At 44.2% G+C, this 13843-nt stretch overlaps 1 protein-coding gene across 3 annotated transcripts in view; it reads right to left on the reverse strand.

The window, feature by feature from the left end:
• The window catches only part of GPM6A (glycoprotein M6A), a 239699-nt gene that overhangs the window by 124820 nt on the left and 101036 nt on the right, over nucleotides 1–13843 (reverse strand). The window contains exon 1 of one of the 3 annotated variants that reach the window (XM_066235983.1): nucleotides 1244–1785. The exons of the other annotated variants lie outside the window; for them this stretch is intronic. Coding sequence (XP_066092080.1) covers nucleotides 1244–1280 — 37 coding nt within the window. The 5' untranslated portion in view covers nucleotides 1281–1785. Of the gene's footprint in view, nucleotides 1–1243; nucleotides 1786–13843 lie in introns of those variants that run through there. 3 annotated transcript variants of the gene reach the window in all.

The following is a 13843-nucleotide window of genomic DNA, read 5'->3' on the forward strand; positions in this document are numbered from 1 at the left end:
AGATTGTCATGAACAAGTATGCTAATGACAGAAATGTAGACATTGGCTTATTTATCACCTCCCTCTCTTGCTTCTATTAAGCCTTCATGTATTTAATGTCCTGAGTTCTGATTATGCATGTATGTGTGTGTGTGAGTGTGTGTGTGTGAGTGTGTGTGTGTGTGTGTGTGTGTAACCCAGCAAAGCTGAGTGGCTCAGAATAATGAAAAAACTGTACTGTTTCCCAACTATTTTATCATGCAAAATATAACATTTTCTAAAATAACGCATTTATAAAGATTCAAAATCAAATGTGAAAGCTGAACCTCTTCGATACCACTCTTACACGTTGCCTTCCTGTCGCGTTTATCACCTGTGGTGCTGCTTCATTCTAAGAACATGAGAGCGTTCCCTGTACCATTACATAAGCCTGCGCACAGACAGCACAAACACTGGTCCCTTCCGGGGAGAAAGCGACCATCTCCTTAAAGCCACTGCCTGACACAAACAGAAATTCGAGAGTTGGAATCACTTGAAATTGCCAATATTTGGCCATTTTTTTAACTCACAAAAAAATGACAATTGCACTTTAACTTATATAGACCGATACATCTACCCAGACTTAAAAATGCATCAGACAATAATATCCTTGACACATAGTCCTCAGAAACCAGTGACAGCCAGCTTTAGAGAAAAGAAAACCTCACATCAGTCCACACTCTAAAAATTGATGAATCCTTGGTTCATCTATATTTAAACTGCTAAATATATATATAAATATATATATATTTTATTAAAGAGGTGCCCTAACCAAAATGTCATATATATAGTCTTGGTCTTTGTTCTAAGGGATGTCCTTTCAAAGGGATCATTGACGGTTACATCATCAGGTTTTTAACTACGACTAGCTCCAGATACTGTGTTGTGCTCACACCAGGAATCCCTTAACCTGGCTCGACAAGCATGCAAACGTAAAAGAAATAAAGGTTAACAAAGACGGGTCCAAGGAACACTTGGCGAAGCTACCGCAATGCCCCGATCGCTAATACCTGACTTCTATCTGAAAGGCGTGCAAATAATGACCACATTCCTGGCCAGACAGCACTGCAAGTGAGGAACAGGCGAGAGGAGAAACAAACAAGCAAACAAACAAGCAAAAAATGCCTTCTGAGGGAGAGACATTCATTAGCCCCGCTGCCAAGTGCCTAAAACAAACAGGGAGCCAGCAGAATAATGACCTGGTTGCAAATAAAAAGCCCAGTACCTTTTTGTGTCTGTCCCTCTTCCATATTCTCCTCCATGGCTACCTTTCTTCGGCAGGATCTGGTGCACGGAATTAATCGAGAGCTCAATTAGAGGCTGGGCAAGCTGGTGACTTGCCCTCCCTGGGAGGATCCAGAGGCTGGGGCTGGGGCAAGTCCTCGGAGCTCAGCTGAGGCTCCTGCGCGCCCCTTGTGTGCTGGGAGACCGGCTGTCAAGTGTAATTTCATTCAAATTACTCTCCCGTGAAGATGATCAATTTCTCTTCTCAAAGCTGCCCATTGTGTGGCAGGCACGGTGAGCAGGTATTCAAGCAAACAGCCCGAGGATTTTTGGGGGGGACGTCTGTCTGGTCTGCAGCCCGGTCGCAACGACGCTATGATTCATCAGCCTCGCTTTGCATGTAAAATGGGGGAAAGAGATGGAGGTGTGTATCAAAATCCGGGCTTTCCAGTGGGAACTGGCTGGGCTGTGGACAGATGGAGGGGTGTCCTCCTCCGTGAGGCGGACCACCACCCAGGACTCCCCCCTTCGCCACCAGAGTGGGAAAGCCCAGACCGCCGTCCGTCCCTTCTTTATGCTGCAGTGGATGCTGGGCACCCAGTCAGACACCTTGCAGAAATGCCCTCTCCTTTCTTCTCCTAAGCATCTAGTTGGTTTGATTTAAAAGTGCCATAAAAAATAAAAAAAAAAGCATGTAACGCTACCATTTCAGGGTTTAATCCGTAAAACGTTATTATTAAGAGAGGATTTGTAAGCTTCACACCTTTCCGATTTAAAAAGATACAGAAGTATATGGTTTTTGAAAGAATGACTATAAACCTTTAAGCCCGAAAGACATGTTGTGAGTCATTATTTTCCATCAGGGCCTGAGACTCTTCAAGAAAAGGGAGAAAAACACCAACATTACATTCAAGACTGTATTGATGTCTTCGTAATTTATTGTTCTGATTGTAGCCCACCCAAACTGCTGATTTTTAAATAGGAAGGACCTGAAAGAGGATTGTCTCAAGGGTCATTACTGGGGAATGAGAAAAAAGAAATTCTAGGTAAGGAACAAGGGCCGAGCAATTTACAACGGGAGTCTGCAGTCTGATTTGGAATGCAAATCCTGAGGCCGCAGTCTGGCAAGGAATTAGCATCTGTTCTTCAGCTTCACAGAGGGACGGGCCCAACCCAGAGTCTGAGCTCTGCCCAAGAGGGGGGGGGTGAGAAAATAAACAGTGTCTCTTTCGAGGGGCCTAAGCCTTTCCTAGAATCTAAATGCAGAAGAATCCCTGTCTCTGTCTCCATGTCTAAGCAGGCACCAAGAGAAACACACACACACACACACACACACACACACACACACACCTGTGTTCCTTACCTTTAGTCAGAAGTAATTCACATCCTGTCTACAGCACATGTTTGTTGCATTATAGAATATATTTCACAAGCATTTTTAAAAAGTGGGTCAACAGCATGTTACACACCACCCTCAACTCATCACAAAAGCAACTCTTTAGAAGAAGAATTCCTGTACAACTTTCCACTTTCTTTCTCATGAGCTCTCATGGAAGAGTGTTTAGTCTTCTTAATTCTATAATCATTGGCTTTTATTTTTCTCTAGTCAAGTGAGCTGAACCCACAGGTAAATATAATTTAAATGAATTGAAAACCCCTGCCTTCTGAATAGATTCAAATCTGTGCTCAGCGGTGAGTGAGAAGTCCACCTGCTCGGGGCTGGGACGGCGAGAAGGAAGCCAGGGGGAAATCGGAGAGCCGGACACCCAGCGTCCAGCTTCCTCTGCCCTGGGCTGACCCCTTCCTATCACTATGTTTCATTCATTTACACGACAGAAGTCATCGGTGAGACAAACTACTGACGGTGAAGGAAGTCTAAACAATGCCACTTTCCAATCTGCAACGCACGTTCACAGGCATTAACCCATTTGTACAAATAAAAAGGGAGGGGGAAGTGCTATTTTCTTCCATTTTACATCAGAAAAACTGAGGCTTGGGGAAACCCAGGGACAGGGCCAGAAAGAAAGGACCAAGTCCATCTCAGAACCCACGTCAGTGGCGTCTTCCTTGTCTACTTCTCTGGACAGGAAGGTCGCCTTCCTGCCCACTTGATTCCGCCGTGAGTGTCTCAGCATCTTTGAATGTCAGCCCCAGGCCAGAGCCTTCTCTCCACCATGCACATGAAGGGAAAACAGAAAAGGGAAAGGAAAGGAAAGGAAAGAAACACCCATTGGCCAAGATGAATGGAAACTGACAATGACTTCTTTTCCTCAGGGAAATCGCAGCAGAGCAACAAATTCCCATAATGATCCACTTTTTGTTTAAAATAGACCTTTCCATGCAAAACTGTTAGCAACAGAAGACAACAGCAACGTATACAGATGCTGAAATATACAGAGACCCGCAGCCAACCCCAGCGGGGCGACCGGAGAAGAGAAATGTGCCCAGGCGGTTTCCCATGCCAATCACCCGTCAGAGAGGACATTCATTTTTTGATTGTGGTAAAATACACACGACACAAAATGTATCTCCCTTTTCATCATGTGTAAGTGCACAGTCCTGTGGCTTGAAGTACGGTCACACTGTTCGGCGGCGGTCGCCCTCCCCCTCCATCCCCAGAACATCTCATCTCCCCACAGGGAAACTGTCCCTTGAAACATGGATTCCCTGTTCCCTCCCCGCTTGAGGACAGTTGAGTTGTTGGGGGGCTGATTGTGATTCTTAGAATCGTATTTTAACGTCTCTATCTTATTTGAACTAAAAATATTTGGAACAACCTGGTATCTGAAAACTAGTGAGAGAAGAAGAGTGGCTGATGTGATTGAAAGGCGAACTTTATTAATTCTAAGGTATACTCTACGAACCTTAAGAACTGACAAGGCTTCCATTGTAGATCTCCTGTAAGACGTGTAAGTCGAGGCGACAAGGCCATTCTTCCAATGGCACTTTTTCGTTACATCACATTGCACTTTCCCCTCCCGCCACTGTTAGTCACTCCTCTAAAATATGGGATGAGTTCAACAGGTAGCTTAAACCACGATAGTAAATGTTAATTACAATTTCCCATTCAAATATTGTCTAAGAAATATTTATAATATAAATATATTCCTCGTTTCCTGCATTAGCTAGAAGACACATTACTCACTATCCTTTAACCCATTGTAAGTCCTTCTCATTTCTCCTAATTCACCTTAATTCAAAGTTGGTTCTTTCTTGAAACTTTCATCTTTTCTTTATAGACATTTTATTATAACCAAGGAAGCCCTGGCTGGTTGGCTCAGCGGTAGAGCGTCGGCCTGGCATGTGGAAGTCCCAGGTTCGATGCCTGGCCAGGGCACACAAGGGAAGCTCCCATCTGCTTCTCCACCCCTCCCCCTCTCATTTCTCTCTCTGTCTCTCTCTCCCTCTCTCTCTCCCTCTCTCCCTCTCCCTCTTCTCCTCCCCTCCCGCAGCCATGGCTCAGTTGGAGTGACTTGTCACCAGACCCTGAGGATGGCTCCATGGCCTCTGCCTCAGGCCCTGAAAAATGGCTCCAGTTGATATGGAGCTAGGGCCCCAGGTGGGCAGAGCACCGCCCCTTAGTGGACTTGCCGGATGGATCTGGTAAGGGTACATGTGGGAGTGTGTTTCTGCCTTTCCTCCTCTTAACAAAATAAAAATAATAATAATAAATAAATAAACCAAGGAAATGTCTTCATATTCCTCTAGTATATAATTATATTGTCATAGAATGTTCAAAATACAGGTAAGAACACAGAGTTACAGGTTAAATAACAAATTGATCATCTCAAATACAGCATCAACTATGAGAAATGGTAAAAATGGTCAAGGTCCTTGGGTCAGGCGTAGAACAAAGGATGTGGGGAAACATGATTACACGAAACCAGTCTACAGTACACAGGACAGACACCAACACTGCTCAAAAACTGCTTTCTCCTCAAATATTTCAGACACAGATCTAAGACTATCTCAAAAAGAAAATGTCACCTGACCAGGTGGTGGCACAGTGGATAGAGCATCGGACTGGGATGCCGAGGACCCAGGTTCAAGACCCTGAGGTCACCGGCATGAGCGCAGGCTCATTTGGTTTGAGATAAAGCTCACCAGCTTGGACTCAAGGTCGCTGGCTCGAGTAAGGGGTTACTCGGTCTTCTGAAGGCCCGCGGTCAAGGCACATATGAGAAAGCAATCAATAAACAACTAAGGTATCACAATGTGCAACAAGAAACTAATGATTGGTGCTTCTCATCTCTTCGTACCTGTCTGTCTGTCCCTGTGTATCCCTCTCTCTGAAAAAAAACAAAGAAAAATAATAAAAAGAAAAACAATGTCTTAGAGAGCTTGTACCTACATTTTGAAAAAGAAAAAAAAACATTTTACTGCTGCTTTATGCTTTAGATCATAAATTGATTTCCATAAGATTTTCTCAAAGAAAATTAAAATCACCACAAACACTCGAATATTTTAAATTATGACAGTTGGGTAGCATTCTTGGGAGTTATACAGCTGTATACAAAGTTGATTCAAAGACTGCCTTGCAGTCTTTACGAGTCTTGATAAACTTACATCTCACTACCCCTAATTTTTTTCATTTGTTATTGTTCAAATATTTATTCAGCATTTTTTACGTGCATAAGAACTTGCTGTAAGCAAAAGAGAAAAATGCTTTTTATACTGATGTTTCCAGACTAATAGCACAAGCCAGGTCAAAACCCACAATTCTGTGGACACGTGACAATTAGGAAGGGAGAAAAGCTCAGGGTGTGACATGAGCCCACAGCAAGGACAGCGAGCCTCCTCTGTGGTTCTGACAGTGGGGACAGTTTCTCGCTTTTCTTAGAAGGCATAGGTTGACCTCACTTTCAAAGGCTGAACACCTTCCTCAAAGCAGCACAGCTGGTGAATGAGGGAACTGCGATTTGAATTTTGGTTGTTCTATTTCTACACTCACCCACCCACAAAAGATAACTCACTCAGCATTTAACATAGTCCTAAGGCGGTTCAGGGTAGCATGTCTTATTTCTGAATAAAATCTTTTTTAAAAATGTTTAAAATTTATTGATTTATTTTAGAGAAAGAAGAGGAGGGAGACAGAGAGAGAGAGAGAGAGAGAGAGAGAGAGAGAGAAACACTGATTTGTTTTTCCACTTACGTATGCATTCATAGGTTGATTCTCACATATGTCCTGACCGGGGATTGAACTTGCAATCTTAGGGTATTGGAACGACATTCTAACCAACTGAGCCTAACATTCTAACCAGCTAGAGCCCTGAAGAAAGCCTCAGTGTTACCTGAATGACAATGGACACAGTTTATACCTCAGTTGAAAAATAAATTATTTTTCAACATTCCTTTGAACTAAAGTTTAACAATTTAGAAATCTCAGTGAAGCCTAACCTTACATACCGCATTAGATATTGCAAATGACAAGCCTATAAAAATAAATAAGAACAGAGAGAGAGAGAGAGAGAGAGAGAGAGAGGAGTAGGAGGAGGAGGAGGAGGAGGAGGAAGGAGAGGGAGAGAGAGAGGGAAGGAACACCGGGGGGACAGAGGAAACACGTGTCAGGCAAAGCTACAGCATGTCAAAAGTTCTGATTCCTGAAACGCTGGGTTTAAGTCTTGCTTTGAATGTTCACGCTGGCACAGATGATAGGAAAAATCCCCTGAAAAAGCTGATTACACAACACGGTGCACAGAGAAATGATGAGGAAAAATAAGACTCAAGCCCTCTCAGCTTTATAATAAGCATGTTGATCTTTTTGCTTATATATTCTACTGCAAGTCCTTTCTAGGCGAAAAGAAATAGATGAAAGCCTGCTCTGACATTCCCAGAGATCATTTCAGGTAACATATAAACACTTCTCATCTCACAGAAGGAAACCCTTCACAGATTGACAGCGTCTCTCGTTCTTGCAGTTGCCCTCTGCCCATACTTGGGCACTAATGGCTGGAGAGTGGGAGGAACAGGCGGCCAGATCGAAGGTGCTTCCTTCCCCATGTACCATGGGGTGCATGATGTGATGCTTTGCTCTTTGGGGGGGGGGAGCTGAATATCTAAAGATATGTCAGGGGTTCGTCAGTCTTGAGCCAGAGAACTTGGACAGTGATCTAGTCTCTATTAATCGAAGACAATACAAATATGCTCAAGTCCTGCACGTACCAGTAACAGTCAGGGAACATTCTCCCGAGAAAGTTTTATTGGTAACGACACAGGGCCTATTTGGATAACAGATCAGGGCTCCAGAAAGAGAGACATACTCAAGTCTGCGAACGACGCCAACGTCCTCCATCCTAACAGCTCCTCTGCCGCCTGTGCACACAGTGAGGTTCAAATTTGCCCCAGAGAGCGCGGCCTGGCTCCGTCCGGCTGTGCAGCCATCACACCATCCATCAGTTTGCAACTGTGCTTCGTGGGTTTCTGCAGTACGCTCAAGTCGCCGATAAACACCCCCCCGGCAGTCGTCCTAGCTGAAATGTGAGGCTGTTTGTAGGATCTGATATTGCTAATATTAAGGGAGAACTGATTTATTTCCTCCCTCCATCCCACTGCCTGAATTTCAATATCATTTGTCTACAGCTCACATTTTCCAAACCATCCATTTTTCATGTTTAATATTTCAACGTGGAAGACGGCTCAGTGCACATTCCCTCGGCCGTCATTGAGAGCAGATCCCACAAGTCACACCTGTTTCTCCCTCACCGCCGATGAAGTGAGACCCAGGACAGACGTATGCTGAAGTCCTCCGCTTTACAGGGACTGGGTTTAACTTCTCTTAATCAGTAATATTTAACAAATATTGTGTGGCATTCACTGCCTGCTAGACACGTGTTTGTTTGTTTGTTTGCTTGTGATTATTTATAATCCTGAAAATAAGTGGTGTCCCCATTTACAGGCCACAAGGCTGAGATTTCTACAAGCGAATAAATTTGCTCAAGTCTGGCAGCCATGATGAAGCAAAATTTAAACATGAGCTCTCAGAATTTCGTTGTTTCCATTACAGTAAGTGACTCAATAAGCAAAAAGCTAACAAGTGTTCACTAACCAGGTCTTACAAATAAGTGATATAAACAATGTATTTAAATGTGACCCTTGCCCTGGCAGGTTGGCTCAGTGGTAGAGCGTCGGCCTGGCGTGCGGAAGTCCTGGGTTCGATTCCCGGCCAGGGCACACAGGAGAAGCGCACATCTGCTTCTCCACCCCTCCCCCCTCCTTCCTCTCTGTCTCTCTCTTCCCCTCCCACAGCCAAGGCTCCATTGGAGCAAAGTTGGCCCGGGAGCTGGGGATGGCTCCTTGGCCTCTGCCTCAGGCGCTAGAATGGCTCTGGTTGTGACAGAGCGACGCCCCGGAGGGGCAGAGCATCGCCCCCTGGTGGGCATGCCGGGTGGATCCCGGTCGGGCGCATGCGGGCGTCTGTCTGACTGCCTCCCCGTTTCCAACTTCAGAAAAATACAAAACTAAATAAATAAATAAATAAATGTGACCCTTGTGTAACAGTCTTCCCATGTGTAGCTAAAGAATAGCTAGTATAAACCGGCAGTTTTCTCCAAGCTCCTCTTATTGTGTATCCTGCATAAATCCTGACCATATAGAATTGTCAATACAAATTGCATTATAAATTAAAAGTAAACTTAAATGAAAAAAAAAATCTTAAAATACAACCTGTCCAAGGGAATCTTGCCCAGGGATAATCTTTCATTCATTAATTCATCAACTATATATTGAGTGTTACATTCTTCCAGATACAAATCTGGGGTAAGTTCAATGGAAACAAGTAGACCAATACATACAAACAGATAATATCAGGTTCTGATGTGCGCAAGGATAAAACAGTGTCCGGGGGGGCTTCTTTAGTTTGTGCTGTCATTATACAGGATGCTTGGCCACTATCCATGCCCATCATAATAAATGTATATCTAAAAATCTCTAATATGAAATAGTCATCACATTAGACAGGAAGGAAAACAATGAAAGGGAGGCTGGAACAATCAACAGTGGTTATAAATGTTATGCTTTCTGTCCAAATTGGACCTTTTGTAATTTGTTTTATGTAGAACAACATAACATTTGTAAGTGGAACATTTTCAAATCACGTTGAAGTCAGAGTTGCCTTTTTTTTTAAGTGGCTTGTTGCATTCAATCACCAAATCTATTTGCTATCAGTCTGTACCCTGAGGCTGAGAACACCCTAGAATACTTCCAGATCCCTGCACCCATTCTCTCTTTTCCTCCCTCCCCCTTGCTCCCCCCTTCTCTCCTGGAGTATAATCAGGGTTGAGACACAAGTTGGGTGCCTCCAAAGCTATTGCACTTTCCATTATAAAACACTGCTATTGGGGTAGACCTGTCCGGGGGCCACTCAGCCTTTCCCAGTTGTTTGCATTGTGGAGTTAACATTATGCTGATTTTTTTATTACATTCACTAAAGGAGGTGAATATTGACATATATAAAACAAGAACAGTACATAGACCAGGGTGAGAGAAGCAGGTGGTGACAACCAGCCTTCTCAGGATGGTCTAGAGATGACGGGGATGCAACATTGTCTAAATCTGTGCTGTAAAATCTAAAATGCCTTTTGTCAACAACAAAAAAAGGACGTTTCTCCTCTCTCAAAACACAGAGCTCACCGAGCCCCTTACTGGGGAACCCGTGCGGTCACCAGCACGGCCACGTACCTGCAATCCGGCAGTAAAGGGGGGGACCAGTAGCCTCAGGGGGAACAGCGCTCTGATGGTGATTTACTTCTTTACTAACAAGCCCTCTCTGTCAGGGACTCCACGGAGTGCGAAAGGATATTCACCCATTACCCGATTTTAGGCAAGGCTGCTCTTTCTTCTTTTGCCTCAAATACAAAATGCATGTATCAATACTTGACCAGTGGCTTCTTAAGGTGACTGGACCGAGTGTCAGACGCTGTGCTAAATGTTTTAGACACTGGCTCTCATTGGATGCCGCCAACGTCCTCACCAGACAGGCTTCATCAAGGAAAGCCACTCGACAGGTGGGAGAAATGGGCTCCAGACAAAAGCAAGCGAAGCATTCTCTGAGAAATACACAACGTTGCACAGAAACAACGTGATGCTAGCCAGTACAGTACAGAAACATTATCCACCCAGGTTCCCCGACTCTGCAGACGGGTAAGCAGCACGGGAGTGCACCTGACAGGTTTCCAAACGGCGCCAAAGCACCCCGTCACGGCTCTTAGCTTTTCTGTCCACTCAGCACTGTTCACACGCTACAGTTATCCCCACGTTACAGACGTGGGGACTGCGGGAGAGAAAGAACCGGTGGCCTGCTCCAGGGAACGGTTCACGTACAGCCGAGCTGGGATTAGAGGCCAGGCGGTCTGGCTCTGAAGCCCGTGCTCTTAATTACGACACTAAACTACTTCTGTAAAGTAGACCCGGAGGATGCAAACCAACTAGCTCCGTACTCAGCAGACTTAGGGAGCGAATAGCGGGATGACTTTCTGCACGCCCGGTCTCTGGGCCGCGCCCCTGGCTCGGCGAGGTCAGGGTGGGCTGCCCGCGGGGCTCCGGTTCCGCCAGCAGGTTCAAACGGCTGCTGTGCCGGCTCTGCACAGCCTCGTGACCCACTTATGGTCCCATTTCTGTTCCGAAACTGAGACAAAGAATGCCGATTCCTCAGAGGTTTTGCAGGACTGAGCGCGTTCTGCTCGGCTCTGGGTGCAGGCGCGGCTGGCGCTCAGTGAATAGTAGCCTCTCTCTTTCTCGGACCGCAAATGTGACATCTGCCCAAATAGTTCACTCTCCCACAAACTGCTTGAGAAAAGAGAAGGGAAAGGCCTCTGGTCATGAAATGTCAGGTTTCAAATGAACTCTGTATTGTCTTGAGTCATAAGGTAATCTGTTTTGTGAAAATAATGTTATCCTGCGTGTCAATCAATAGGACATTTTTTTTCCTCCCTAAAATAGTGGGTTCCTGTTCTCTCTGGGGTCAGTCTATTCCATTTGGCAGACAGGTGGACTGCTCTGGTCAGCAATTCCTGGGTCAGATCTGTTCCTGCTGGGCCACTGGTCTACCTAATGAATCTGACCACAAACTAGACCCCTCTTCCTAACTGCCACGAAGCGGGGCACCTGTGGCCGGCTAACAAACCTCACCGAAGTCCTGGAGAGCGTGGGAGATCTCCCGATTATGAACGGTGCCCAGGCTCAGTAAAGGACATCATGTAGGCATGTCATGTGTTTGAAATGTGGAAGCTTCCATGATCTCATTTTAAGATGTTTATTTCTATAAGAACCGAAGTAGAAAAAAAAAAAAAAAAGAATAGGCAGGTGGCAATCTCACTATGTTGTTTCAAGACAATTTTTTTTTTTTGCAAAGTGGTTCTGCTGTTTGCAAATAAAATAAAGTACCTCTTTTTGTGAAGGTGTTTTTCATATAAAAAAAGACTCTTTAAGTCTTTTATGCCAAGCTTTTGATTAGAGCTAATGAAATCAACATACGTACAACCAAAATGTATACTTTTGTGGGTCCATTACACGTCTACACTCCGATGGATGGTGTTAGAGGCAATTGTACACATCAGGTCGAGTGTCTGACAATATGTTCAAGCTAAAAGCAGTGATGAATACAGTGATTATAAAAGGAACTGCAGAACCCATAGAGCATATGGGTTATAACATAATTAGGAATGTTAAGACAGTACTTTCAATTGTTCTTGTGGAGTAAGTAAGTGTTCCTAAGGCACACTGCAATTTTATTAAACTTTATCATTTAATGATGCAATACACAACTTGTGCACAAAGAAAGAGTGCAAAAATAATATTTCTTGTTTAGTGCCAGCATTAAAATTTTTTTTAAATTTGAATGGTAAAGATTGTTAAACTTTTTATTTTCTTAATATATATTAATTTATTTTAAAAAAATTTTGATAGAGACAGAGAGAGAGTCAGAGAGAGGGACAGATAAGGATAGACAGACGGGAAGGAAGAGAGATGAGAAGCATCAATTCTTTGTTGCAGCATCTTAGTTGTTCATTGATTGCTTTCTCATTGAGCCTTGATAGGGTGGGTAGGCCTACAGCAGAGCAAGTGACCTCTTGCTCAAGCCAGTGACCTTGGGCTCAAGCCAGCGACCTCTGGGCTCAAGCCAGTGACCATGGAGTCATGTGTATGACCCTATACTCAAGCCAGCAACCTCAGGATTTCGAACCTGGGTCTTCTGCATCCCAGTCTGATGCTCTATCCACTGTGCCACCACCTGGTCAGGCAAGATTGTTAAAATTTTTACATGTCTAAAATAAACTGAAAATGGATTTGATGTATTTCAGTAAGGAAGCATAAGCATATCAGGAGGAGGGAAATTTTCCAGTTAAAAGGTTATTTTACACCGGAATCTATGATGGTAATTACAGCTTTGCTCCAACGTGACCAATAAATTGTTAGAGGGGCTGCATGGGGAAATGGTAACAGACAATGTTAAAGCAAATCCTGAAGACAGTGTAACGGCAAAATCAATGGTCTAGTCAGACACAAGTGAAAAGGTAAATTACTGTTTCATCTGCAGAGTTGCTAGCTGATTGCTTTTTAGCAGTTTTCAAGTTCTGCGTGTAGAAAGTTCAATAACCCTATTTCAGAAAAATAGCAGGGCTCTGCCCTTTCTGTGGTAAATGTAAAGTAAGAACCTGGTCACTACTCTCTGAAGGTATATAAACTTACTACAAAATTGAATGCAGAAACCAGGAACAAAGTAGATTTAGATTGGACTGGATTGGGCTGATCCTTGTTTTATTTAAAACAGGCATCCCAAAACTATGGCCCGCGGGCAGCATGAGGCCCCCTGAGGCCATTTATCCGCCCCCCCCCCCCCACTGCACTTCCGGAAGGGGCACCTCTTTCATTGGTGGTCAGTGAGAGGAGCACTGTATGTGGTGGCCCTCCAACGGTCTGAGGGACAGTGAACTGGCCCTCTGTGTAAAAAGTTTGGGGACCCCTGATTTAAAACATTCTAATTTAAACACTGGATATGAAATTATTAACTTCTCACGGTTGACTTGATCTAAGCAATGGAGGTCAGCCTAACAGCTCAGTGTCTGCTGGGCATGGTGGTTGGCCCTGCGTGAAGCGAACGTTCATTTTCTGAAGGCAAACACATAGACTGCTATTGGTGGGGGAAGATGAGGGAAGAAGGGAGAAAGGGCGAGGGGGAGGGGAAGAGAGAGAGAGAGAGAAATAAACAAATGAGAAATGAGAATGAGAATGAAAATGGAGCATGGTGGCAGGAGGGTCAAAAAGATTTATAATTACTTGGTAAGGGTCAAGCTTTCTTTTATTTTTATTGAGCCACGAAAACTCAGGGAAGGTACATGAAACACCGTAGTCTGATCTTAGCTGAACTTCACAGTGAAAGAAGGCGGGCAGGTTGGCCGCATCACATTTGTTACACGAACGCACACCGCAGGTGCACACACAGACACACATATGCTATTCATAACTTATTGACACATTATAGCTATGTAGTACACTGTGCAAATAACAGTAATATGCCAGACACTGTTCTAAAATCACTGCATATACAATGCCATGTATCTGCACAAGAAGCCTGTGAGATGGGTGACATTATTATCCCAGTGTC

The sequence above is a fragment of the Saccopteryx bilineata genome, chromosome 6 (assembly GCF_036850765.1).
Source record: "Saccopteryx bilineata isolate mSacBil1 chromosome 6, mSacBil1_pri_phased_curated, whole genome shotgun sequence".
NCBI lineage: Eukaryota > Metazoa > Chordata > Mammalia > Chiroptera > Emballonuridae > Saccopteryx > Saccopteryx bilineata.